This window comes from Aphis gossypii, chromosome 1, assembly GCF_020184175.1.
Source record: "Aphis gossypii isolate Hap1 chromosome 1, ASM2018417v2, whole genome shotgun sequence".
NCBI classification, from domain to species: domain Eukaryota; kingdom Metazoa; phylum Arthropoda; class Insecta; order Hemiptera; family Aphididae; genus Aphis; species Aphis gossypii.
Window position 1 is genome coordinate 75,671,166 of NC_065530.1, and position 27,615 is coordinate 75,698,780.

The window sequence follows — 27,615 nt, forward strand, 5'->3', positions numbered from 1 at the left end:
TCAGAGAATTTTTTAAAATACGTAGGCACAAAAACTGCCACATTACAAATCTTTCGTCGTGAATTCGACGTAATATTAGCACTATCAATAAGATTAAATTAAAAATTAACACACGGCATACGAAAATGCAAAAAAAGAAAGTAACACACGGGCAACGCCGTGTCGGGTCAGCTAGTTATTTATATATATATGTTGATCTACTGGATGTCTAAAGTTTAATGGTTTTCCGTTGTAATTAAAAACTGGGCCACTTTTATAAAACTACAATAAAACCAAAACACAAAACAGAATTAAGAATATTAATGTTGTTTTTAAATTTAAAACGTTCCGCTGAAAAAGTCTTTTGTTTAGTTAAAGATTCTGTTTTGACAAATGTTCAATGGTAGATGGAAATAAAAATAGAAAAAAAAACACGCACTCAACAAGGGCGAAGACGACGACTTGTACTAATCGACCTCTCGGGTAGAATAATAATAATGAATATAAAAAAAATTCTCTAGTATGGTTCAAAGATGAAAACACTTGAGCTATAGAGACAAAACCACAACATCGATTGATCTCTATTGTGCGCGCACGATGATTCGCCAAACCGAACATTCAATATTCTCCCCGTCGTTATGGAAACTCCGAGGTGAATTACCTGGGTGAAAAATCGTTTTTTTAGTTTATTTTTTTATTATTATTATTATTTAATTTCTACAGTGTTTGGTGTGTATATTAGTGTGGGGCGGATGATAAAAAAAAAATAAAAATCATGGATGTGATATATTATATATATATATAGTTTGTCCAAACAAAAGAGTCGACGACTCGTCCATCATCAGAGGACAGGGTGCATTAATATATATAATGTATCACGTAGTGGATTTTCAAACCCTCTTTCCGGATCTCTATGTATATGTGCTCGCGCCCACAAATAATACACACGCGTGGTCCGTGTTTTCTGCGATATACAATATGAAATTACAACTTTGATCGGACCTCGGTGTGTGTGTATATATATAGACGTATATCGTGCATACGTGTAAGTGGATTTATGTTTGCGCTTCGGTGTTTCAATATTCAGCTTCTATATATATATATATATATATTATATACACATATTATATATTGTATATAAATATAGAGCCAGGTCTGCGGTCTCTTGGAATTATTCATTTCGCTAGTATTCGTAAATTATGGTTTAATATCCCGAATATTTTGATGGTTACCGTGCATTGTGCAAAAATTATTCCCGAGAGTGAAACAAGAAGACAAAAATGTACCCTACATTATAATACGTCTTACGCTATTTGTTTTGGATAAGGCCTGCTCTAGCCAATGTTATAATTTCTTCGAGGTGGTACATTATAATACAGCAAAGTTGTTGTTTACTATTTTTTCATAACTCATTAATTCTGTGTATTTATGTTATTTAAAACAATTATAAAATATGTGACGTTAAAATATATGGGTTTTTGTCAGAAAAATATTTAATGATTTAAAATGTTTGAAAATGTAAAACTTGGTTTTATAGTTTGTCTTTTTTTCAAACGTACCTATTCAAAGCAGTAAAATTGTTGTTTAAATACAAAAATGTTTTTTTCTTTTCTTTTTTTAATTTTACAAATATTTGTATATCTTTTTATTCAATTCAAATGTTTATTTATATTAAGTTCAAAGACGACTTTATATATTTTTCTTTTTAGTTTAATCACTGTACGTATAATTAATATTTAGTTTTTCAAATTCATTTTATTATAAATAAACTCACGCGTGTGTTTGGTTTTTGCACATCAATATAAATCAATATAAATGTTACAATTTCAATAAGCAAAGTTAAGAAATAATAAAGAACAAAATGTTAAATAAAATATAAAAATATATCATGAGATACAAATCATTTAACTTATATTTACTTTACTGTTCATATTTTCATATTGAAGAGCTCTTAATAAGAATATTTATTTGAAGAATTGATTTTTTTGTTAAGTATGGTATAAGAACAGGTCATTTTTTTTATAAAAAAAATTAAATAAATTACTTGTTTATGCTTCAAAAAGTTTATTATATTATATTACAATTTAACTGAAATCGATTTTTAAATCACAAAAAAATAATATATTTTCTATTTAGAATTCTATTCGGTTGAAAAATACAATATATATATTTATAAAATAAATTAAACAATTACAATATAAATTATACAGATTAAACATGTTTGAATTTATTTAAAAACCATATTTTTTAAGCAATTTAAAGATTACGTAGTATGTACACGCTGTAAAAATACAAACGGTTGTACTTATGTAAAACTAGTTGTCGACAATACCAATTTGATTAAAAATAAATAACTATAGATACTTAAAATGTTCTAATTATTTTTTTTTCAATAGTGAATTTTGAAATTTTTGTTTTTTCAAAAATATGTTTGAAAATGTAATACTTTTTCTTTTTTTATAAATTTTTCGTTCATGAATTCACAAATTTGAACATTTTTAAAATTCACACCCAAAATTTAACTAAAACCTTAATATAATAGAATAAAAAAACTATTTTGTAGACAAAAATGAATGATATGTGTAATTTAAATATCTTAAGCTTAAACATTTAAAGCAAGATATTAAGATAAGTTATTTTTTACTAGAATAAAAATAGTTCAGTATATTTTACTACTAATATAAAAATTTTAATAAACTATATAATGTCATCGAACTACAGCTTTCACTCAGAATCATTTTCAAATGAAATAATTTACCATTAAATTAATATTTAACTTATCGATTACAGTTGTCTACTCAATTACACTCAACCTCTACTGTACGATATAGTAGTCGATTTCTTTCTTCCATTTTTTTGGTCTTATAATTATGTGTATTTTTTGCCTGCACTCCATTCAAACTTTTAACACTTAAAAATGTTTCAATCTTCAAACACGGAGATGACTTTTGATAAAAAATTGGATTTAGCTTGTACTCTTGTACGGTAAAAATTAAAATAGCTTAATATTTTTAAAAATACTCACAACTCCAGAACAAAATTTGAATTAAAAAAATAATTTTTTTTTTTTTCAGAAAAATAGATTCGACAAAATTAATTTATTGATTTAAAATTAATTACGGTATACTTGAAATGTTAACCAAATATTTATAAAAGAATTCTCTAGACGTGTTTAAATTTTCAAAATATTTTTATCATTTTCAGTTATTTTTAAAAAATTACAATTTAAAATTTAATAAAGATGCTGGGCATGAAAATTTATTAGTAGGTTAGGTTAGTCATTCATACATATGTATAATAAATATTTAAAGCCATTTAAAGTAAATATGTCTAAAATAGTAAGATTTATGACTAAACAATAGAACTAATTTTCTGAGTTTTTGTATTTAAAATTTCTATTGTAATAAAATATCTATTTTTATTTATTTTTTATCACCATTTAGCTGTCTTGTTTTAAAATTCATTTCCTTATTTATATCTCATTTATAATTTGAAATGTTTGTATTTTTTTTTTTACGTATTTCTCGTTAAGATAATTATTTAAAATAATTAAGATTATAAATATTTCTTTTAGAATAATTTACATCGGGCATTTAATTTCAAAGAAAGTCAATTTAATAAATCATTATAATTTAGTTATGTTAAGTTAAATGTTAATAGTTCATTACATTATCTTAATAAGTGAAATAATTTAATTTTAATTTAAAATGCATTATTCATTTTTGTGTTAACATGATTTTTTGTTATGAAAAAGGTAGCTATGTAACTTGCGAGAAACTACATTTATTGAGATTGTCAACATAATTTATTAAAAGTTGGAAGTAAATTTAAAATTAACTCATTATTTACTAGGTTTAAATGTGTATACAATTAAGTTAAGTTAAAAGTAATTTTCATAAAAAACAAAAATAAAATATCATTAAGTTAAAAGGTTAAAATCGACTTAACATTTTAGCTGGACTATAACTAATTAATTCGTTGTACATAGCCTTTGTGTTTAATAATGAAGTATGGTAATCAAAGACTGAAAAATCATTTATTTTTTTTTTCGTTCAATTTATTATAAAGTATCATTTTTGAAAGAACGTTTATCAAACTATTACGTCTAATGGGTTTTCATATCATTTATGTGAAACGATAATTTATAAAAAGATAAAATATGTATCTAAGCATGGTTTTTAAGCATAGTTTATCAAAATGGATGTGCATAATAAAATCACACTTTTCAAAAATATGATTTTAATATTTTAGCACCCATATCAAATGCTTATAAGATATGCATAAAGAAATGTAATAACATGTTTTATTTAAAATATCGCGGTATTACGAATTTATACCAAACACTAAAAAAGTATATACTGTGTAGACGTCATGTTTAGATCATAGTGACGTAGTACATAGTTTTTGAAAGAGCATATAATATAATAACAATTAACTCGAGAGTAAAAACCAGAGTAAAATCATGATGCCAAAATATATACAAAACAATATAATGTATGTTTTAATTTTAAATTTTTATTATTTATTTTAATTTTACTCTTAAGTTTGAAAATTTCATTGAGCGGTTTATAATATTCACCAGTATCTATTTACGATCTCGAAGATAATAATTACACTCGTTGTTTTATTCTACGGTGTTGTAAAATTGTATAATATATATTGAGTGTTATTATGTTATTTTATAGTTGATATTATTTATAGTGTTTGTGGACATAATTTCGATTACGGATTGCGGATAAATGATAGTTGTTATTTTGTATTACAACAGATGTTGTGTGTGCACTGTGCTTTTAAGGTATTTGTACTGCCGTGGTTCAATTGGAAACGAATCGGGGATTTCAAACAAGTGCAGTCTTAACATAATGGATTGGAATTATATTGTGTATGGTAGATATTAGACTTGGTTAACTCAACCCTAGATCAAATCTCTTATAGGACGAGATAGATCTACCGTTAAATGTATTTATATACGATGCCCGCTGTGTTATTTTATAACATCTACAAGTTACGACTCGACAAAATATGAAACAGTACATTTGCAGAATTTTCGCTCAGGTTAACAAAATAAAAACATAGATATATGTTGGCATTCGTCATTTTACCTACCCAGTTATAGTACACCGTTATTATAAAATATTTATTCGTCTAGTTCGTCAGATATGACAAATCGAAGGCCTTTTCTTCGATATTAAACGATTTTTATCACAGTGATTCTATTCAACGAAATAAATGAACATATATATATATAATTATAAAATTAATAGGTATTTCTGACTAATATATCTATGCCGGGCGTAAGACACTCATTTTTTAAAAAAAACTACTGTCGTTTTGAAAATATTCCTTTTGAAATTATTGATGATCGAAGTGGAGTGATACAGCGGTACTTCAAAAAATATAACTCGAAATACTTAAACTAACCATAACTAGGTACTTTTTAAAATTTTGATTTTTATGGATCAAAATATTTCGAACGATATAACGTTTCAGAATAAAAAAAATTATTTATGTATTTTACCATTCAAATAAGTGAAAACATGCAAATTTAAAACAATAAAAAAATTAATTTTTTATCCAAAATTGTTGTTATTAGGTGGTTACGATATAAAATTATGTAGGTAAAAGTAATATTTTCAAAAACGTTTGTGTCTTCTAAAATAATTAATGTCTTACCGTTAAATGGATCACCCTTCATACGCTTTTCCCAACTAATAAATAATGCACGGATAATGACGTATATTAATAATATAATATATTTGAAACCGACACATGGTACTGCAGTAATGTATTCAATCAGCAGGCTGTATTTAGGTTTATTCGAGCCGAACACAGTAGTAAGTAGAGCAACTGTAATAATAATTATTGTTGTTTTACTTAGAACGGGGTATAGTTTTAAGTTTTAACCACCGTGTTACAGTTGCGTGCCACAACACTCACTCGCTAAACTAATAACATTGTGTTTATTGAACTCGAAACGCAGAACTCGGCGTTAATATACGAATACGACAATACGTTTTTTGTTTTTGCTGAGTCTGTATTGCGATTATAATATTATATATACAGGATAATTTTCCAAGCCCGCTCATCCTATTTCATTCTTTAATTATTGATTTATTCAAATTCAACATTTCTTTTAAGTAGGTAACCTGTACTTCATAACCATATATATTTTCAAATATTTATTACACTTAAGTAGTTTTCTATTACAGTGATACAAATATTATACTGTATATTGATTTTCAAAAGCAAATGTTTGTATATTGTATCTAAATCGAAGTGCGATAGAATAGTTTCCGAGTGGTTGAGGTTTATTTAATGAAAATAATATAGTCAATGGTGATTCGAGGTTAAACAACTATGGAATAAATATGGTCCGAAATTTCAAAAATCAGAATCTTAATAACGCATAATTAAATTATAAAATGGTGGCTCTGGTCTGTTTGGTGAATCACTCTGTAAATTATTCGTTGAAATTCCCAAATGTATGGTTATAAAACATTCCGACCATTGTCTACATTTAAGTATGATTACATATAATTAATCATATTAAAATACATATACGTCTTGTCATTATGAAATGCCGCACTTACTAACCGATGGCCAGCATGCGGTATGGGACCACTATAGACATCAATGTGTAACCATTTACTTTGTACGTTAAAATGGTTTCCACCAACGTTTACGGCGTAAAATCCCTTCGGTTTTATATAATTACGCATATACTAAGGTTATAAATTTGACGATCACCACAAAATTCGAATCATGCTTTTATGTTCAATAAAATGGCGCATTTAATATTTTATCCAATGAGTTGGAAAGATATTATAATAAAATGTATTTTTTATTTTGCTTAGAATTTAAAATTTTCAGGATAGAATTAATAAAAATTCGTTCAAGTTACGTATATAATAACGTTGAATAAATAGGTACACAAATTATTCGATGGTTCATAAATAAGACATTACACCAGGAAACGGGAGCTAACTGTATAGTGCAAGTATATTACATAATTTTTTGCTGAAATATACATAATTTTAGTCGCCTAACAGTACCGTTTTAAGGTAATATGGGTAATGCAAGAATTTCTCTAGGTGGAATATCTTTTATTAATATTATTCTGTTTTTGTTTATTATTATTATTACTTTTTTATTTACGTATTTCACAAAATTGTTAGAAAACAGTGAAAACCACAATAATAATAATAATAATATATGATTTTTTTCGGTACCCAAGTATATAAGAGAACAAACGATATAATGTCATATATAAAACCATATTTGTTTAAGCAATTTAAAAATTATGTAGTATGTATTCTGACTCAATGTAAAAATACAAACGGTTGTACTTATGTAAAACTAGTTTTCGACAATACCAATTTGTATCGAAACATTGTCTAACCAATTTTACATCACAGAAAATACTAAAAAGTAATACGTAGGTACCTATATAATATTACTGGTATCATATTTCGATGTTTTTATTGATATTGAACCAATTTTCCGGTACCGATGTGGCTAATTCATTGAAAATACATCTGTTTCAATTCGTTAACATTTCTATTTTCTATTTATTGAACTTCTGACATTTTGTTAGTAAACCACTAAACACTATCATCAAATAACGATAAAAACATCACAATATTAATATATAACAATTATAAAAAAAAACTCAGAGGTATTTATATGGATGAAAATTAAATGATATTATACCTATCTATAGTTAATATTTATTTTTTCTTGTTTATATTATAAAAACTTTTTTTAATGTATGAGATTTCAAAAAAAGCTCGTCGATACATTTTTTAAGTAGGTATTCATAGTGTATTGTTTTATAATTTAAGAAATAAAAAATACATTTTATACTAAATTTACAGTAATTTCTTGGGTTTGATATCGATACTTAAAAATATATTATCACTGTGCATCGCTATAGAATACAATGCATTACCTACATAAATCGTGATGAAGCGTGGTTCGCATTATACCACAATGAAATATTATAATATGGACACTCAACTGTTTTTTTCTCGGCCACTATGCGCGTTTAAGCCTATATTATTATATATACAATGGCGCGCACCCTATACATACGTATGTTATTAAAATGAAATTTTGACAAATCGTTAGCATGGCGTAATTAGCATTTCCCAGGGGTCCCTATGATACGCGTAGGTATATACACACGAGGAGATAATAATAATAATGTCACGCGCGCGCACATACTGTTAAATATTCGTTATAGTACACATAGGCAATGATATAATAAAGCTTAATATTGCACAAGACGATTTTGGTAGAGAAAAGAGATTAACCATTAAAACGAAACCACTTAAGAATCCGAAGTATTTAATATTAAAGAGTTGGTATTTGCATACGCGTGACCAAAAGTACTGTTACTGACATATTATTTAAGAATATTATAAGTTATAATAATTATGGTATTACTAATTTTGATCCACGTATATCGTTAAGCGAGTAAAAACGTAATTAAAAAAAAAAAAAAATGTTTCAAAAGTTTAAGTACAAAACGCATGCTATGATTTGAGCTGTGTAGAATTAGATTTTTTGATTCTCATATCACTTAACCGGTGGTCAATTTCTCAGTTCACGATAAGTAACTGTGTTCAAAAATTTTTGAAACAAAATTAAAAATGTCACCAGTCTATGTTATATATAGTGCCGATTCTATACAAAATGAATATTTTCTCATTGAGTCTACGTTATAGTTGAATTAATCATTATTTAATTTAAATATTTGTTTGTTGTCTTCACTGAAATAAATTCTAAAAAAAAATAAAACAAAAGAATTTAAACAGATAACTGTAGATTAGTATGCCAATCTGCATTATAGCTACATGTTATTTTATCCTTTAACTTTTAAAATAGAATTTTCATATATGTAAAACATAATATAGTACTATAACATCGATGTATTGTATTTATATTACCTAGAGTATGAACGGTTTCTTTTTGGTAACTTTTCTCTCTGCCTACTCGGCATTCCGACTATCTATATCGACTCTATAGAACGTACGTATGTGTTAAAAACATGAGCGTCGCATAGCCGAATTTGAAATCGCAGCAACTATGATGACACGCCCACCCCCTACCGGGGATGAAAATGTTTTCATCGACGCGATTATGGACGGATAAGATAAACTATAATCGTATATCGTATAATAATGTATAGTCGTAAGATTAGATTAGATATTTAGATAATAAGGTATTTCGTGATTATTCTATATTTACGATTAATTAAGATTGTCCGGTACTTAGAGACGTTCGTATATACTATAAAAGTGGTGAAAATTTCTTCGTTCCCATAAAAACTCCCTCTATTCGGAGGTGTCTATTATTTATAGCTGTCCTTCGAGGAGGTTTCGCTGAATCACATTATTGTCGCGATGATTCGCTCTGAACGACGACGGTAACGATTTTGTCTTGTCCGCAGGTCCGTGTGATGGGTGCGCCGGAAGACCGAGGCCGCCATGTTTGTCAGACGGCGGACGTTGTGCGCTGCACCACTCAGCGCGGTGCGGTACAGCGCCTGGTGCGGTATGCGACGTGTGTGGCTCTGCAAGCGCGGTCGGCGACCGGCAGCGGCTGTGGCTGCTGCGACAGCTGAGGTGGCGGCGGCGTCGTTGATAAGGCGCCGGTGGCGGCCAGCACCATGGTGGTGTCGTCCGCAGGATGAAGAAGCAAAACGTCCGCACATTATCGTTGATCGTTTGTACGTTCACCTATCTGCTCATCGGCGCCGCCGTGTTCGACGCCCTGGAGTCCGAGACGGAGATACGCCGGAAACAAGCGCTGGACTGTAAGTGTCCGCACACCTAACCTCAATGATATTATGCGTTTATTTCGCCCCAAAGTCTAGGCCGGTATTCCTTACCGCCGCCGCGTGACCATCTGCGTCCCACCGACCCGTCCCTCAACCCCCGCACTGGTAGTCGTGCCTCGAGACCGAGACTAAAAACATTTCAGTTATATACTCGAAAGTTAAATCCCGTCTAGGGACGTAGTATAAGTACATACGAACGGGGGCATAGGCGTAGACACGGAGGGGTGTATGGAGGATGGGTCCCCTCATGACCTTTTTTTTTATATATAAAATTTATCATTTTACCGATAATAGACAAAATTAAAAACAATTTTTCTTTTACGAAAATTAGCTAGTTTTTTGGAGTATATACTATATATATCCCCCCTCCCAATGAAAATTATTGTGTCTACGCCTCTGATGTACAGTCTGTCGAATGGTGGAGCATCGTGTTTTAATATGTATCATAAGAACTGTGGTGATCAAAAATTTTATAACCACTAGGTACACAACAACACATAGGTAATACACTGGCGAACGACGATCCGAAATCGGATGGATAAGTACGAGATATGTAGTCAAAATGTCACCCACAAGTTGACTACGACCCTTGAGATATTAAAAAATATATATTGAAACAGACCTATGTATTTTACTGAGTTAAGAACAATGGTAAAATTAGAAATTGTTATTTGGACTTCGCTTCGAAGTTAAAGCCATGTGAAGTTTATCATTTATCATGGGAATCACCCGTTGACCACAAGTATTACGTGGCTGTATGGTGTGTGCTGACTGTAAAATACTGATATAATATAATATTAATAAACTAATTTCATAATATATCATAGGTATAAGTGATAATATATTTATATGAGCCACAAATATATTGTGATTTCTACGACCGGTGCCTGTGTGCAAAATAAGCGATTACTTATCAATTATTATACTTAACTGTCAATACCAGAGGCGTAGCCAGGGCAAGTTTTAGGGGTTCAACCCTTACCCCCCTCTTGGCCTAAAAAAATTTGAGTATCTATAATAATTCAATAAGTGTTTATAGTGAACAATAATTAGAAATAATAATTGCGTTCACAAATAATGGGTATCATTTATTCAGCTAATCAAAAATATATTATTCAATTAGCGTACAACTCAGTTGCGCATTTACAGTTTTACCGTACCGAAACAATATATTTTAGCGATGAAAAAAAAGATAAGCCACCTTCTTTAGGTAATTTCTAGTTACAGCATTGACTCAATGCTACAAAAGGTCCATAGGACCTCGAATTTTCCGACCAAACCCTATAAAATACGATAAAAGTGTGCGCCTTTTATACGACAATCAATGTAGTAGTGAACCATGTTATCACTTATCTGCACGCGCCCCATATAAGATTATATAGACGTAATTGTATCGCAATAAATGATTAACTTCAAATGACTATAACTTAAAAACAAATTCGGAGCGACAATTTTTAATTATACCATCGTTCTTAACTAGGTGAACTACAGAAGTCCCAATTTTTTTTCCTGAAGGACGTAGTAACTAGTAAGTAAACTTATTCTGATGGTATTTATAAATTAAAATTATGTTCATATAAATTAGATATTTTGCAGTATGTCTGCTAACAATGATATAATAGGTAACATTAAATTTTACTTACAGATAACTGTTGTGCTCCTAACTCCTAATATTATAATTTTTAATTAAATTTATACCACAAGTTTTTTATTATAAACAGTTCAATAAAACAATTTGACGTATTTTACTGCACTTATACAGTTATGTTATACATTATAGCAATTCTATTTGAGAATAATGGTTAATCAATAATATATTTATAAAAAACGTGAATCGAAATTTTTTTAGTTTTGACTGCTAATGGGTTATTATAACAGTATATTATGTATTATAACTGTGTATTTGTGTATTATATCATAGTTGATTATTTGTACGTCATAAAATTTTAGACCTATTTTAAATGCAATATTATGTGACAGCACACATTATATATATGTACAGCGAATTAGGGTATGTCAACTTGCATTTCAGCAAGCACCAGTATCAGCATCAAGTTCATAATATTCGAAACCTTTATAAATCATCACTTTTGAATCGTGCAGACCGACTCGTTTCAATCGAAATAGGTTAAAATTTGGCATGTGGTCTACCTATTATTATTCGCTAAGAAATATAATATATCGGGGTCATCGTCAATATCTTTTATATGATCCAGAAAATTTTCGAGGCAAACGTTTTTCCGTTTTTGGTATTTGACGCCATTGGTTGTATTGTATGAATTCAATACAATATATAACTTCCAACGATGAAAAAACGCCATATTTTAGGTTAAAAGTAGGTAAACGAATGTGTATTTTACTCACGCGCTTACTATCTTGTATAGGTAATTTTTTTTCACGAAAACTTGGACACTGACAAAATTCCATTATTACATCCTGTCATGCGGTGGCTTATGGTTCGTCTGCCGGGAACACCCTGTACAAAGGAAAAGTGGAAAATAATAATAATAATAAATAAACGAATAGAAAACATACATTCGTATACGCACACAAACACAATACATTACGCGACTTGAGTGCATGTTACGTATTTTCCACGCAAAATTCCATCTGTACAAAACCTTTTTACTTCGCCGTCATGGTTCGACAACGTTTTATAAATGATACCGTTCCGGGAGAACCCGATAAAACGAGTATCCACTTAATGTTTCCCATCTGCTTTTGTTAGTCATTAAGATTTTGATAAAATACTATAAAATAAATAATGTATGTAAGAGTATAATAGTATGTAGTATTATGCATTTATACTATAATATATTAGTATATTATCTACAAGAAGAAAAACTACTGCGTATTTGGATTTCAAAAACTCAAAAGTTATTTCCATAATATTACAGTATATGAATTTATCTTTTGAAAAGTCCACATTATCGTTGTTTTCAAATAATACATTTTTTGAATAACAACACTTATGTTTATTTCAATACAAATTTATGTTTAAATTTTTATTCTTCAATATTTTTGCAAATGTTTACGAAACTATGACACAATAATCCTGTATGTCAAATAAGTTTTATAATTTAAGTAAATATAGTTGTTACGTGTATAGTTAAATTTTAACAGATGTAGAATACATATTATTAGCAAAATTAGCACTGAAGTATTCCTTTGAGATGAACTCGCGTCTAAATCTGTAACCTAACCTATGGTCTGCAACTACGTACTTGAGATATTCTGCTACAAAATTATAAGCTTTTATTCCTCGTATAAGTTAATCTATAATAAGCTTTGGAATTAAAATCAAACAAATCATGAAATGTAATAAATAATAATTAACTCTATACGATTTAATAATATTTATTAAATACTTCTTATTTAATGAATTGAACGTATCTTTAAGTTATTCATTTTAAAAGTTGAAACGAAAATGGTCAATGGGTATCAAAATGACAACAATTTAAATCGATAATTACAGTTGTAATTAATGACGATTTTGTATTGAACAAACCAAATCTATTTATTTTGTGCTCAATGCAGATAATTAAAAATCCATAAATCATGTTGTCAGTTAAATACTTTCAATTTGTTAGTTAAAATAAAAATAAAACAGAATTTAAATATAATAAATGCTTATTTAATGATATAAATTTAAAGGTACAAAATTACCTTATTTTATAAATTATAAACTACCATGGTCGGTTTTTCATGAAATACGTCAATCAAAACTACTTCACGATAATGAATTACACTCACATTAGATGTTTATATAAACCATGCATTATGCGCATAAATAGAGTATATTATAATCTAATTATACTTAAAAATAGCTGATGCACTGTTTATCACAAAAGATTCGATATTTATTTAGTAGTTGTTCGTTAATGATTAAACGTTCTACATTTTCTACCTTATAATAATTGGGATAATAAAATCAATACGGATAATATTACAATAATATAATATTTTACAGATTATATCATTTTCAAAGTAGATAAATAATTATTATTTTTAAACGAGGTTAACTAATTATTAATCAATAATTATTATATCACAGACAAATATTATATCAACGTTATTGAATTCCAATACAAAAATATCTTATTATTGAAGTATAGTTATTTTAAAAGGTCATCTCTTTGAAAAGGCTTCATTGAAATATTGCCTGTAAATTATTTTAAAGACCATGTGACTATTCAGAGTTGACTTCTGAGTAAACTAATTTCTGAAAGATTATTATTTTATAAAGCTCTAAAAATAATTAAAAGCATCAAAGAAGCCATGAACATTTATAATGACAATACATCGATTGGAAAAATCAATAATATATATAATCATAAATACAAATTGTAATAAAATATCGCTAAGAATTCTTTTAATTTAAATAACACATAAAATACTTAATAAGAGTAATAAACACATTTATTCCTCGATCAATAATAACAATTATGAAAAAAAAAAAAGTAAACACGAATTTATCAATTTTATTTTTTTTTTGTTATAATTTGACAAAAATAAATAAATTAAATAATATAATTAATATGTTTTGAACCATCTTAAATTTCTTATTATATTAAAAATTAAAAATGTTTTGTCTCTAATAAAGACGATATATTATAATCTATTATTCTATGAATTTGATAAAATGTAAAATTGTATGAATGGAAACCGAATTGGGTGCTAGTCAGTATATTATATTTTCCGGTATACAGTAGATATCCAGATGGCAAATATATATGTTTTTAAAAGTTGTAAGATAGGTTTCTATTATTAGTGCTATGTCAATTTTCTAAGGTGTATGGTATGTAAAAGGCAAGTTCATTTGTATTCTAGGTTATACCGTTTACATTCTAGAGGAGTACTGATAAGATAGATGCTAGGTTTGTATTAGTTGATATTGGTCGGCAACATTTTGTTTAAGACTATAATCAAGGTGGTGGTATGAGGTGTATGAGATGGATTATTAGATTTTTTTTATTTCAGATAAGAAGTGAGTTATTTCTAAGAAAGACCGCTTGTGATTGGTTAAGTTTAAGAATCGTCGAAAACATTAGTTTTGGAATTTCGAGTGATAGATGAAGATGAATGTTTGGTAATTTTTGGGTCCAATTCAGGGATACTAATAATAGGATTACCTGATAAAACATTTGAGTTTTTTCAGTGATTGAGGTTGGTTTTTGTTAAATGTGCTGTTGTTTTCTTATTTGTTGTTAGTTTTTGAATACATCCGCGGTAGTAGGCTGTGTGATCGTTTCCGCAGTTGTTCCATGTTAAATTTTTTTATATGATATCACTTCAACATATATTAGTATTTACAATTAATAATAAAAAATTATCGTTAAAAAATTTAGAATTAGTGTAGTGTATTTATTTATTTTTATCTCCTAATATTATATTTCTAGGTACATATTATCGATATGCATTTTTTTGTTGTTATTGGTTTGTGTGATAACCCGAAAAAAGTTTCAAGTAATGTTATTTCATTGAAATATTTCATAAAATTAATTTTGCGTAAAATAAGATAAATTGTATTTTGTTAGAAATATTTTAGTAATTGCTGCTAGATGAATAGATATAGAAATAATAAAGTCCAGGTCACAAGTAACAACACTGTAATAATAATTTAAAACCTGATCCAATTCATAAATAATTCATAAATATATATTATTGAAATATTAATGAGCAACAATTTATTAAAAAAATAAAAGGGATACAAAATCATATCTAATTAATAATTATACACCACAATTAGGGAATAAATGAACGCGTAGGTACGAATCATCCTGAAAATCGAATTGATAGGTGGGTCAAATTGAAGAATCGTGTATATAATTAATGTTATCGAGAGGAAGAAAAATTATAAATAATTAACGGTACAAACATTGCAATAGTTGAGCATATATAACATATTGCTATTGTTTCGTGCGATTGTCGCGTGGGAAATCGATGATGAAAAAAAAGTAAAAAAAAAAAAAAAGAAGTAGACAAAGAGGCCAATATAAATTGTATTGTACCCGCAATGGCGTAATGCGGATGACCGTTATTGGTGCCGTTATGTATCCGACTTGGCGATAAAAATAATATATAAAAAAAAAAAAGAAAATGTTTCACGTTCAATTTGTATCATTTTTTATTTTTATATATATAATTTGTCAAACAGACCTTGTATAGAAAAAAAATTGTTCAAATTGTTATACAGTCGAGTATTGGTCTCGTATTATATTTTTTTTCTCTCCACACGCTCTACACCATTATAATATCAGCTATATATTAGCTATATGTACACGTAGAAATGTAACTATCTTGTTCTTTTCCCTTTATATATATATTAATATTATCTGTTTACAACTCGAAATATGATATATTATATGAAAAACAGCCGTGGCCGCACCGCAATGACGTGTGTGTTGAGCGCACGCCGCCGTCGTGTAGTGAGTGGGGCGAGAAAAATAAAATATATTCCGGTAAAAGTCGGGAAAAGTCTAAAGAGCATAGTGCAGGAGAAAAAAACAGGGTGTACGCGCGGTGGAGTCGTCGAGAAATTAAAGTCGTCGCCGGGAGAAGAAAAATACGGCGGCGCGGACAATGAGTGCCGGCGGCGGCGCGGCGGCGGCGTCGACGACGACGACTGCGTTTACTCTCGCTCACCACGCCGGGGCACCCTCCGCCTCACGTCTCCACGGCCACGGCCTTTCCACCGATCGCACCCACCACCCACACACCGCAAACCCTACCATTATGCGTCGACCCTGCTACGACATGCCGCGCCACGCCGGTCGGTCGCTATGGATACACGCAATGACGTCACCGGCAATACGCCACATCAATCACGACCGGCCCCGCCGCCAGCGACAATCGCCACCACCTAGGGGCGATGATGGTAGGCGAGGAGGAGATGATGGGAGACGTGCGTAAAAACTGCTCATGGGATAATGTTTCCGAAAAAAATAAAATAAAATTAATTGTATATTTATTATACGATTCAATTCTTCGTCCGTCCGTCCAACTCGCACTACTCTCCCCGCACGTACCCGCAAGAACCTCCTCCGCCGCCGCCGCTGCCGCCGCCACTGCAGTAGTTTCTCTCGACGTCCGTGCCAACGCGCTAAACCCGCACCGCCTGCAACGCCTATATCGTTGGTTAGGAGTGAGAGGGGTTATGGGGTTTAAGGTCGATATGAATCGGGATGATGATATGGAATAAAAAAAAAAAAATTAAAAAATTTCAATAACATTTAAAGATACTGTAATAATTATGACGAGGACTAGCGACATGAGTGTAGTATATATTTTTATTAACCATTCGTTGCGTTTGAAAAAAAAAGCCTTTTACGTCCCATATACCGTGTAAATATCGTTGTTTGATGTGAACCGTGATGCACCCTCGCGTATTATTAATTGTACAGTTTTACAACTTATATACTCATTCGATGGGTTAAGTGCGATCGTTCAGCGTTTTCAAAAATTACAAGATATATTCTAGCATCTAGCATGACCATATCATTGCAATATATCAAGTACATATTGTACGATATTTTTTATTTTCAAAAAACATATTTTACTAAGCCCAGTTTATAACCTCCTCTCGCAGCAGTTATCAATAACAAAATGTTCCATAATATATTATAGGTATTACATTATATACTATAATACATTATGTTGGGCGTGGCCGGCGTTTTGTGTGTATATATCAATATATTTACCAACGACTTTATATACATATACATTATACGTATAAAGTCGTTGGTAAAAAGTATAATTCATGTAAAAAACTGTTTGAAAAAAAAATTAATTATAAAATGCAAAGGATCCAATTAGAACAAATAACAATTATAAAAGTTTATTTCATTTATATTATATTCGTATAATATTTATATAATATAATTTATGTGCATAGTACATACATAGAATCATGGTTCGATATTACTAGTAAAAAATTATTTTTTAAGTACATACAAACTAATTCCTAATACAGCAGAAAATTGTGCACTTAATCTTAATCAGACATCTAGCTTTAAATAAGTCATATTACTTTAAGTTATATAAAGCTATAACGCTATTTTAATTCAAAAATATTTTTCGATGTGGTGAATTTTTATGAACTTTTTATTTATACGAGTACCTATACCTTTGTATTTTAAACCAGAATATGATCACAAACTTTATTTTGATGTAGGTATAAATTACAAAATACTGGACTGATCGTTAATAGTTGTTTGCATTTTATAAGCATTTATGTAGTTTCAGCGAAGCTTTAATCTTATTTCAATAAAATTTAAATACTTGTACGTAAAACGAAAAAAAAAAATGATTTGATATTTGACAGTAATATTAAACGTTGCTATTTTCATAAAAATTGTCTGGAAACAAAATATACAATAGTAAATCGCGCCAAAAAATATAAAAACAAAATAACACTTTCCAACTTTATTATAACAATAAAATATTAAATGTATTTGTGCTAAACTATATTATAATATTGTAGTAAGTGAATGACGTTTAATAGCAAAGCAAAAATAATTATAAAAAACATATTTTTTTTCTCAGAAATTAATTGACAGGCTTTCTAAGTGTCCCGAGTTGAAATAATCGCCCTGCGTGTAAACGACGAGGCTGTTAGTTGATAGAAGATTGCTCTGCTGAATTATATATACAGTAAGAAGCCGCGCTGTTATTACACGTATCTGCAGGATTGTGACGGGCTTAGATAAAACACACGTATTATATAAATATTTTATTAGCGTGTGTGTGTGTAGTTTATTATAATACAAGAGAACGAAAAAATTACTATTTTGTGCCTTCGGGACGTAATTATTTAGAAAAACTCATCCCGGTCAAGACGCAGGTATACACGCGGTGTTTATATTATCGCCGACCTGCCGCGAATCTCTTTGAACTGTTCAAATATTTAATGGCACCTATACACAGCTTCAGTGCCACCGTGACCCACGTCGAGTACGCTCAGTTCATTTCGATCGCACACAGGTCATATACAATCCATGTATACATATGTATTATATAATATATTGTATACAAAATATATACCTACGAGTCTTGACACTATTCTTGACTGAAATATTTTTATTTTTGTATCCGTGATCTTCAACTAAGTGCGACGCATGTATTGTGACTATTTCCACATCAAATAACAAAATTTTTTTCATTTTTGTTAAAGAATTTGTCTGTATTAAAAAATGTATTTTACTTTAGACAATAATATAATATATATTATGAATGTAAATCGATCGAGAAATGTGTCACAACCGAAACAGAATCATTATTATAATATTTTGAGTTTTACCAGTGTGTACAATTTGTATACAATATACACTTAGGTTCTTGTTCATTAAGTTCTATAATATTCCAAACATTATATTATAATGTACTACCTATTATGTGTAAAGTATCTTTTATTATTATGATGTAGTACAAAAGATATAATAATGATATCAGTATGATTTTGTTTTTATCTTTTCGTCTTCGATATTAAAATAGAAATTTTAATAGCCCGGGAAATAATATATTATTGATCGCAAAACAGTTATATACATTTTATTAATAAATTCCACAAATATTGTGTTTTTTCTTTTAGGATAATAATATAATGAATAAACTACAAACATAATATTTACGATGCCCATCCGCGATCACTCAATTTATTACAGTTTAAAAGCAAACACCTACAGGAACGATAACGATTTGAATTGAAAAAAGTTTTTTTTTTAACTATATTTTCTTTGAACCATTTCAAAAAATGAGTTTTCAATAACTTTTTTTTAGAGGAAATAATATTACAATGTTATTTAACATTTTAAGTACACGAATATGAACAGTCATAAGACTTGAATAATAAAAAAAGTTTTGTTATACATTTTTTTTTAAATATTTTAGTACGTATAAAAGTGTAATATTAAAGCTACAGGTAAAATATATATCTTCATCAAATTCTATATTCTTAACAAAACTTTTTTTGAGTTATGGAGTATAAAAATGTATATATACTTAAAATAGTAAAGATAATGTTAAAACCTCAAAACATTTCAGCTATAATATGCGTCATTAAAATATATAAGTATCACGAAATATAAGCTTTTTACCTATAAATTGAGAAGATAATGCTTATTAGGCAATAGTAAATTTTAATTAGGACTCTAAATAATTATATTGGAGGTATATTATTTAAAAACTTTTTAATTAGTAAATATACACCTGTTTTTATGCTGCTTGTTTTTTGTATTTGAAATAAATGAATCTATATATATTTCTACTATAAAACGCAGTAATCTTTTATCATATTTTTCATTAAACCATATAAATTATAAATTTTAACGAATAATTTACACTAAAAATACAATTTTTGTAAGAACCTTTTTTTTTTTTTTTTACTATTTGAGCTATCGAATGGTTCTACTAGTTTTGTATATTAATTTATATAGATTTAATTTATTTAGATGATATAAATTTAAAATTTGAACGATTATAAATAGATTTTATATTGAAATAAATAATATAGTGTAATCTTCGCGTTCATTAGGTGTAATAATTATAGGATTGGTGATTTATCATCGAGCGCATGTCTACATAATTATTATATATGTCTGAAGTTGTAAACCTATAAATTAATATTAAAACTGTTGTGAGTGCTGAAAAATTTCATGATCGAATAAAATAAAATAGAAACTATAATTTTTCAAACAATTGTACGTTACATGAAATATTATTTTTTTATTTAATTATTTTTACTAGATCCCTACCTATATTGTGTATCGTAAAATAAATTTATAAAAACTGTAGTCTATTTTAAATTATTTGACCTGTAGTAGGTAACATAACAACATGCAATACTATGTTGACACGGATTAAATACAATTAAATTTAAAAAAAAGATGTTTATAACATCTGTTTGTTTTATTATTACCTATATTATTATTTAGCTATGTAGCTAATCCAATATTTAGTCGAATTTTCATTTCCATAACTTATAATTATTTTATACAATATTAATATTTAATGTTCCTTTATATTTGCTTTCAAATTATTTTTTTCTTATAAACAAAACTAATATGATTAACAAATATCAATTTATATCAATTCGTATACTTAATTTATAAAGCTAAAGTAACTTTTTTCAATTTAAAAACTACTTCAAATCAGATAAAGTTGCTTTCTATTGTACTCAATAAGCTATCTACTCCAACCCATACACACTTATATATCGTATATATATATATATATATATATTTAGAGAAAGAAAGAGATGTTATGTATATATATGAGTGTGTACGCGTATTGTTTATGAACTGTTTCTTTTGTCTCTGTTTCCCGTCCACACAAACACAACTATCCAATTCTATTAGTCCCAATCTGTCTGAATAAGCGAATCTTAAAATATCTTGGCTTTGATCTCTATTTTTTGTTATATTAGTAAAATATAATGTTCAGTCACCGCGGACGGCTGTTTTACTTATATTTAAATCTAAATTATTACTAAAATCTCAACAAAATAAATCGTACTTAGTATAAATAAGATTTGAATAATTTCTAAGTCTATTTGCTTATAATAGCATGTTCAAGCGATTTAATAAATAATTATTATTAATTTTCATATTAATTATTAGATTTAAAATAGATACAGTACGCATATTTATGAATGTGTATGTATTATTTATAATTTATATTTCAACAAAATTAATTTAAAAAAAATTAGTAACTTTTAATTATTTATACGTAAAATCAATAGGAACTATAAAAAGTACATAATCGGCATCTAAACATGGCAAATATTATAAATATTATGCACGATAATGGCTAGTGACTATAATGTTATGTATGTGTTTTTGCTATTTCCCAGAAACACACTTATAAGTTTGATCGTCCTAACAATAAAATATATCAAAAGACTTTTTATTAACTGATTTAATAGGTATTATATCTATAATATTATATCTAGACTTTCTGCTTAATTGTAGGCAATGAATATTTCTCATTATTATTGTGACTCAATCCACTTAAAACATCAGAAAGTTCATAAAATAGATAGAAAAAAATTTAATGGATGAAATCTAATTTAATCGGTTTCTTTTTTTTTCTTTTTTTTAGCATCTGTTCATATGTGGATATTTTATGAGCATATCGTCTGTAACGAGGATCAACTATATTTTAAAGTGAATCACTTTTTTTTGTTTATATCGTCGCTCTAGAACACTGGTTTTTGAGACTTTATATTTGTGCGTATGTGTGTCAAACAATTTCCAAACGTTGTAACTTATATGTTATAGGATTTTATCGTGTGAAAACAAAATCATTTTAGTTACACATTCTTCTCTATTAAAATTCAAGTCTTAAGTTTTGATTTGAGATTAACAATACTTTCGCGTATGAGATGAGAAAATATGATTAAAAGAATTTTCAGCGTTTAATAGATCAAACTAACAAGATTGTATTGCTGACAGGTTGCGGATAGTTATACCCGGAGAATGTCAAAATATTTTTAATTATGTGTTATGTTAATTTCAGTTTCCTGTGATTAAACAAAGGTTATATGGTTAAAAATCCAAAATTAAAGATGAAATAATATACCATACCCGAAAGCAGTAAGTAGAGTGAATGAAGAATTTGATGCCCCCATCCCACGCTCATTCGGCCTACAGACGTCAAATGGTGTTAATAATGATAATAATAATAATAATAATAATAGTGATTTATGCCAAATAGGCTATGAGAAAATAGTCACATTATCAGCTCATTTTAATAATTTTTTAATTTTAATTTTCGTTTTACAATCAACAAAAATATTTTGTTTAAAAACTAAAATTTGTTGTTATTAATCTAATGAACATTTTTTTTTCATTTATCCCCCTACATGCAATAAAAGTACTTATTATTACATATGCGGACTTGATCCCTTATACTGTTTTCAGAAACATGGTATTTCACGAAAAAAATATATCATCTCACCTTCGTATAATGTAAAATTGAAAGGCGTAAAAAACTTTTCAGGGAACCTGATTCTTTATATCACTTATATATAAGTACAAATATATATATATACTTACAAATTTAAGAAGTATATGAAGAATAATAATACATTTACAAGGTTCCTTATTATTTATTTATATTTTTTTTTAAATTTTATTATTATTACAATCAACTTGATATAATATTCTTCGAAATTCTTTTCAAAGAAATTATTGTCAGTGTGTGGAATATTAAAATATCAGGTAAAATATTTATGGAATCGTATAGGTTACAAAAAAATCTACAAACAAAATTAAAAATACACAATAGGTAGATAGAATTTTTCATAGTTTCAAATTCTATCACATTATTGTTTATTTTTGCTGTACTTATATATATGTAAAAATATATTTTCAAAAATGATAAAAAATGCTTTTATATTTCCTAGAATCATATATAAACATTATAGTTGAATTATTTTTACGATCACGTAAGCAATAAATTTTGGCTTACTTATAGGGATTTTTCTTAAAGCACCGGGCATAATTTATATACATTCATGTTAAATCTTTGGTGGTGTGCCAACAATGTAAATTTAAACAACTCCATGCGGTCCACTGGCTGATAAAAAAAAAATTATAACATTATCATTAATTTCAATTAAAACACCCAAAACAGAATTTATACTTTCTATATACTTCAATTAGTATTGGTAATATGCGAACAACATGTGAGCGTAATGGAATTAATAAAGCGTGATAAATAATGTATTACTGCAGACAACGTAAAAATTTATGTATAATAATATAATGGTATAGTATTGCAATCAACTTATTTTTTTGAAACAACCAATAAAAAAAGGAAATTAAAAAGGAATTGCTTTAATTTTTTTATCAGGTGGTAATTAATTTTGTTTTTGAACATTGATATACTGCAATTTATGTGATGTGCATTTCGTTATGATTTTTTGGCTAACTAGTGTCTGGTTGTTAATTTGAAAAGATTGAATACGATAATACTATTATGAGTTGGATAACACAACATATCAGTCGAGTCGATGTTGAAACGAGCCTTGTGATGCGACGTATCCGACACAAGGAAGATAATTGTGATTCATTATTATTATTATTATTATAAAAATAATTTCGTCGAAATAATGATTTTTAAGCGCAAATGTCGAATTCTAGTTACATTGCACACACGTTAACAGTCCAAGAGACGTGATACAAAAACATTTATAAAAAATAACACATTTTTTCTCCTTTTTGTCAACGTACAAATGCGTAGACGTAGCGATAACTAGGTCAAGGAGTCGCGAGAAAAACTATATGACAGACTCGAGTACCTACTTATACAGTATGTATTCGTATATGTGTGCGTATATGGTAATAATAATATAGGTACCTATTACTGTGCATAGTGTTTGTTCGGTCTGGTTGGTTTTATAATATATTTGATGTACCTACAGTAAGTCAGGATAGTATTGAAACACCAACTCGCCCATTATATAGTTAGTACCACGTATATAAAACAGGATAATTACGAATATATTCTACAATAAAAAAAATAAAGGGATTAACGCGGGATAATATTATTATTAAACACGCGCCTATAATAATTACACCAGTAAACGTATTTAACATTAAAGGTTTTAAACTAACCATTATGGTATACAGTTGAACGTATCTACCTATATTATAATGCATAATAAAATGGCGTAGTAGAACTCGTGACAAACAAATCGTGAGTCTAAAAAACCGTAATATTACTTTTTGCGCAGCGAAGCTCATTTTAATAAAATCATTTTTCCAGATTTCGATTTATTAAAAAATCATCGTTTTCTTTTTTTTCAGCCATAGAAGGGATAATTCTCAAAAAGTACAACATATCCACGGACGATTATCGGCTGATCGAGACAATTGTACTGAAGTCAGAACCGCACAAGGCCGGACAACAGTGGAAGTTTGCAGGAGCATTTTACTTCGCTACTACGGTACTCACGACTATTGGTACGTATATGCAATATAATAGATATACCAAATCACTCTAATAATATTTTCGCACGGTTTTATATATATGTGTATCAATATTATTTAGGTATCTATAACTTTAGACTTTGTATGCATAATCCAATATCAACTATACCGTAGACAGAGAACAGTATTATTTCTAAAAGGATTATTAAGGATTAAACACTTTGCGCCTTTTTAAGTATACCACAGACAAAGTGCACTTCGATTTCTCTCGAACGTTTTAAAAAACGCTTCACATTTTGCCCCCATTTGTTACCCTCCGATTAATTTTTAAAACAGAAACAACACACTACTGCAACAATACAAAACATTTTCAAAAGAAAACTTTTTGAGTTTCTTTTTATTAATTTTTTTTATTGTTGATACCTTTGAACTTTGTTTAACAATAACAATAATTCGAAATTAAATCCAGAGTCTTATAATTTTACAATTATTTAACTTGTAATCATTGAACAATTTGTATTATAATTATGAAATATATAATATATACAATAAATGTTATTATATTGTAAATATAAATAAACCACAACAATCAAACAATTATTTACATTTAAATTGAATAAAATATTTTTATTTTTTTTTTTATTATTTAACTTAAGAAATGTATTAATATATTATACATTTCATGGAACTATAGTATTAGATACTTCACTTACCAATATTAGTCATGTACGCAGTATTTTAATAAATAATGCAATCTCGGAAACTTATAATATAATTTTTAGAAAACTAAGGAATTTTTTTGAGCCATAATAAAATATAAAAATAAAAATAAAAATACCTTCTAATAAATATAAACCAAATTTATTCAAATGCTACGCTTACGTAGCACGAAACCGATTACTTTTAGAGAAATGAAAAATGGTGATAAAATTTTGATTTTTAATCAATGATATTAACTGTGTAAGCCAATACTTGAATAGTATTACATTTTCTTTATTAATAATAAAATTATGTTTACTTAATTATGTGGGTAAAACCTACTTCCTACCGAACTGTATCGCTCTCTCAAATAGGTATGAGCTATTAATTGGTCATTACCTATCTACTTGTTTTTATTCTTAAACCTCGTTTAAGCCTAACCAAGTAAATACAGGTTACCATTGTCAAAAATAATAGTAAGTACTATTGACGGGTATTATTTATAATACTACTTGAAAATAATATTCAAATTGTTGGTTGTTTATTATCACACATAATATCAATATTATTATTTTTTTATTATTATTATTATTATCCTACTCCTTTGAGTCCGTAAAAATAATGATGGCACAACACCGAGCCAAATCAGTGAATTTTGATATTTAATTGAAGTCTTGGTTAAGTGATTCCCAAAAACACAACTCATTAAGTCACCTATACAATATGTAGTTTGTAACAATTTGTTTCATTAAGAAAAAAAATTACAATAATTAAAAGTTATTAAACTAGAATAAAAATAAATGAAAACTAAAATATTTTTCATTTTATTTTTCCTGTATTTGTTAATCAATACCATAATAATAAATAAATTTAAAGGAAAAAATGTAATCATTGTGGCTAGCTAAAAAAAAAAGTTAGGCACTAAAATGTTATAGCATTATTACTTATTAAATTAAAACAGATACATACATACAATATGCTATATTCTTGTTACCTATTTTAATATCATTTCAAGAATATAATGTATAATTATTTTTATTATAGAAATAATACGATTATTTATTTAAGATTGTATTACTGAGTATTTATTTAATATTAAATAAAAAATTCAAAGTGAAATTTAAATGTTTATAAAATCAATCGAAAAGAAAATTAATTACTATGAACAATAATGTGTGGGTGTGCTACGTTAATCTACTGATAAACAATATTATGGCATTTTTAGAATAAACAGTTTTTTTAAATAGATCAAAATTAAATTAAAACCGTTTCATATTGATTGATTGTACCAACTTTTTTGTTACTTTATACTATAATAAAATATTATACATAATATTACCCAATAACTGCTTCTAAAGTTCTAACGTTTGTCCTATTAAAAATATATTATAGTCAATATCAATGTGTTTATATTGAAATTCTCCGAGTGTTATTGGTTTATAATTATATACATTCACATTTTATTTCAATTGGTTGAAGAGTTCAATTGTTTTCAATTTGAAATTTTATCTAATGTTTTGAAAAACTGCTGATGGTAACTATAATTATATAAATAACTACAGATGTGATTATTATTATTATTTTATATATATTCCCTATATACAAGCTTTAGAACTACGACGCCACTACTGAAACTAACATAAAAAGTACTGAGTGTTAAACTCGATCGAAACTAATTCATTAGTAGATTGTCCGGGAAAACTCTAACTTTCGTAATTAATAATACTACAATTTATTATATACACGCTGGATACAGTAATTGGCACCCTGTCATCTGCTTTAGGTTGAGTCAGGAAATTCGTAATCCACAAGTCGTCTATATAAGAAAATATATGATGTCGCAGCATAAATGCCCTCCTTAGAAAGGTTCAAATACTATAACACCCTCGTCTCACGTATTTTTTTTTTTTTTTAACATAAATATTTAATACGCCAGAGTGCATCCTACTCTATGAACTATAATATACCATATTGAAATATTGTACGAAATTATAAAAAAATATAAATTAAGATCCTTGTTATACTTTTTAGATTCCTCTTCCCACACCATTTGTATTTCAACCCGAAAATAATATGGGATTGTTATATTCTGTTGACTGTATATAATATGGCTCATCTGGAAGATTTGACAATAATCTTACACCAAAAATTGTGTTTAAATATTTC

General features: G+C 27.9%; 1 protein-coding gene across 1 annotated transcript in view; it reads left to right on the forward strand.

Moving 5' to 3' along the window:
* The window catches only part of LOC114123894 (two pore potassium channel protein sup-9-like), a 71,826-nt gene that overhangs the window by 12,635 nt on the left and 31,576 nt on the right, over positions 1-27,615 (forward strand). Inside the window, exons 2-3 of the mRNA XM_050198915.1 lie at positions 9,431-9,796; positions 24,628-24,783. Of these exons, the coding sequence (XP_050054872.1) occupies positions 9,670-9,796; positions 24,628-24,783 (283 nt within the window). The 5' untranslated portion in view covers positions 9,431-9,669. The remainder of the gene's footprint in view (positions 1-9,430; positions 9,797-24,627; positions 24,784-27,615) is intronic.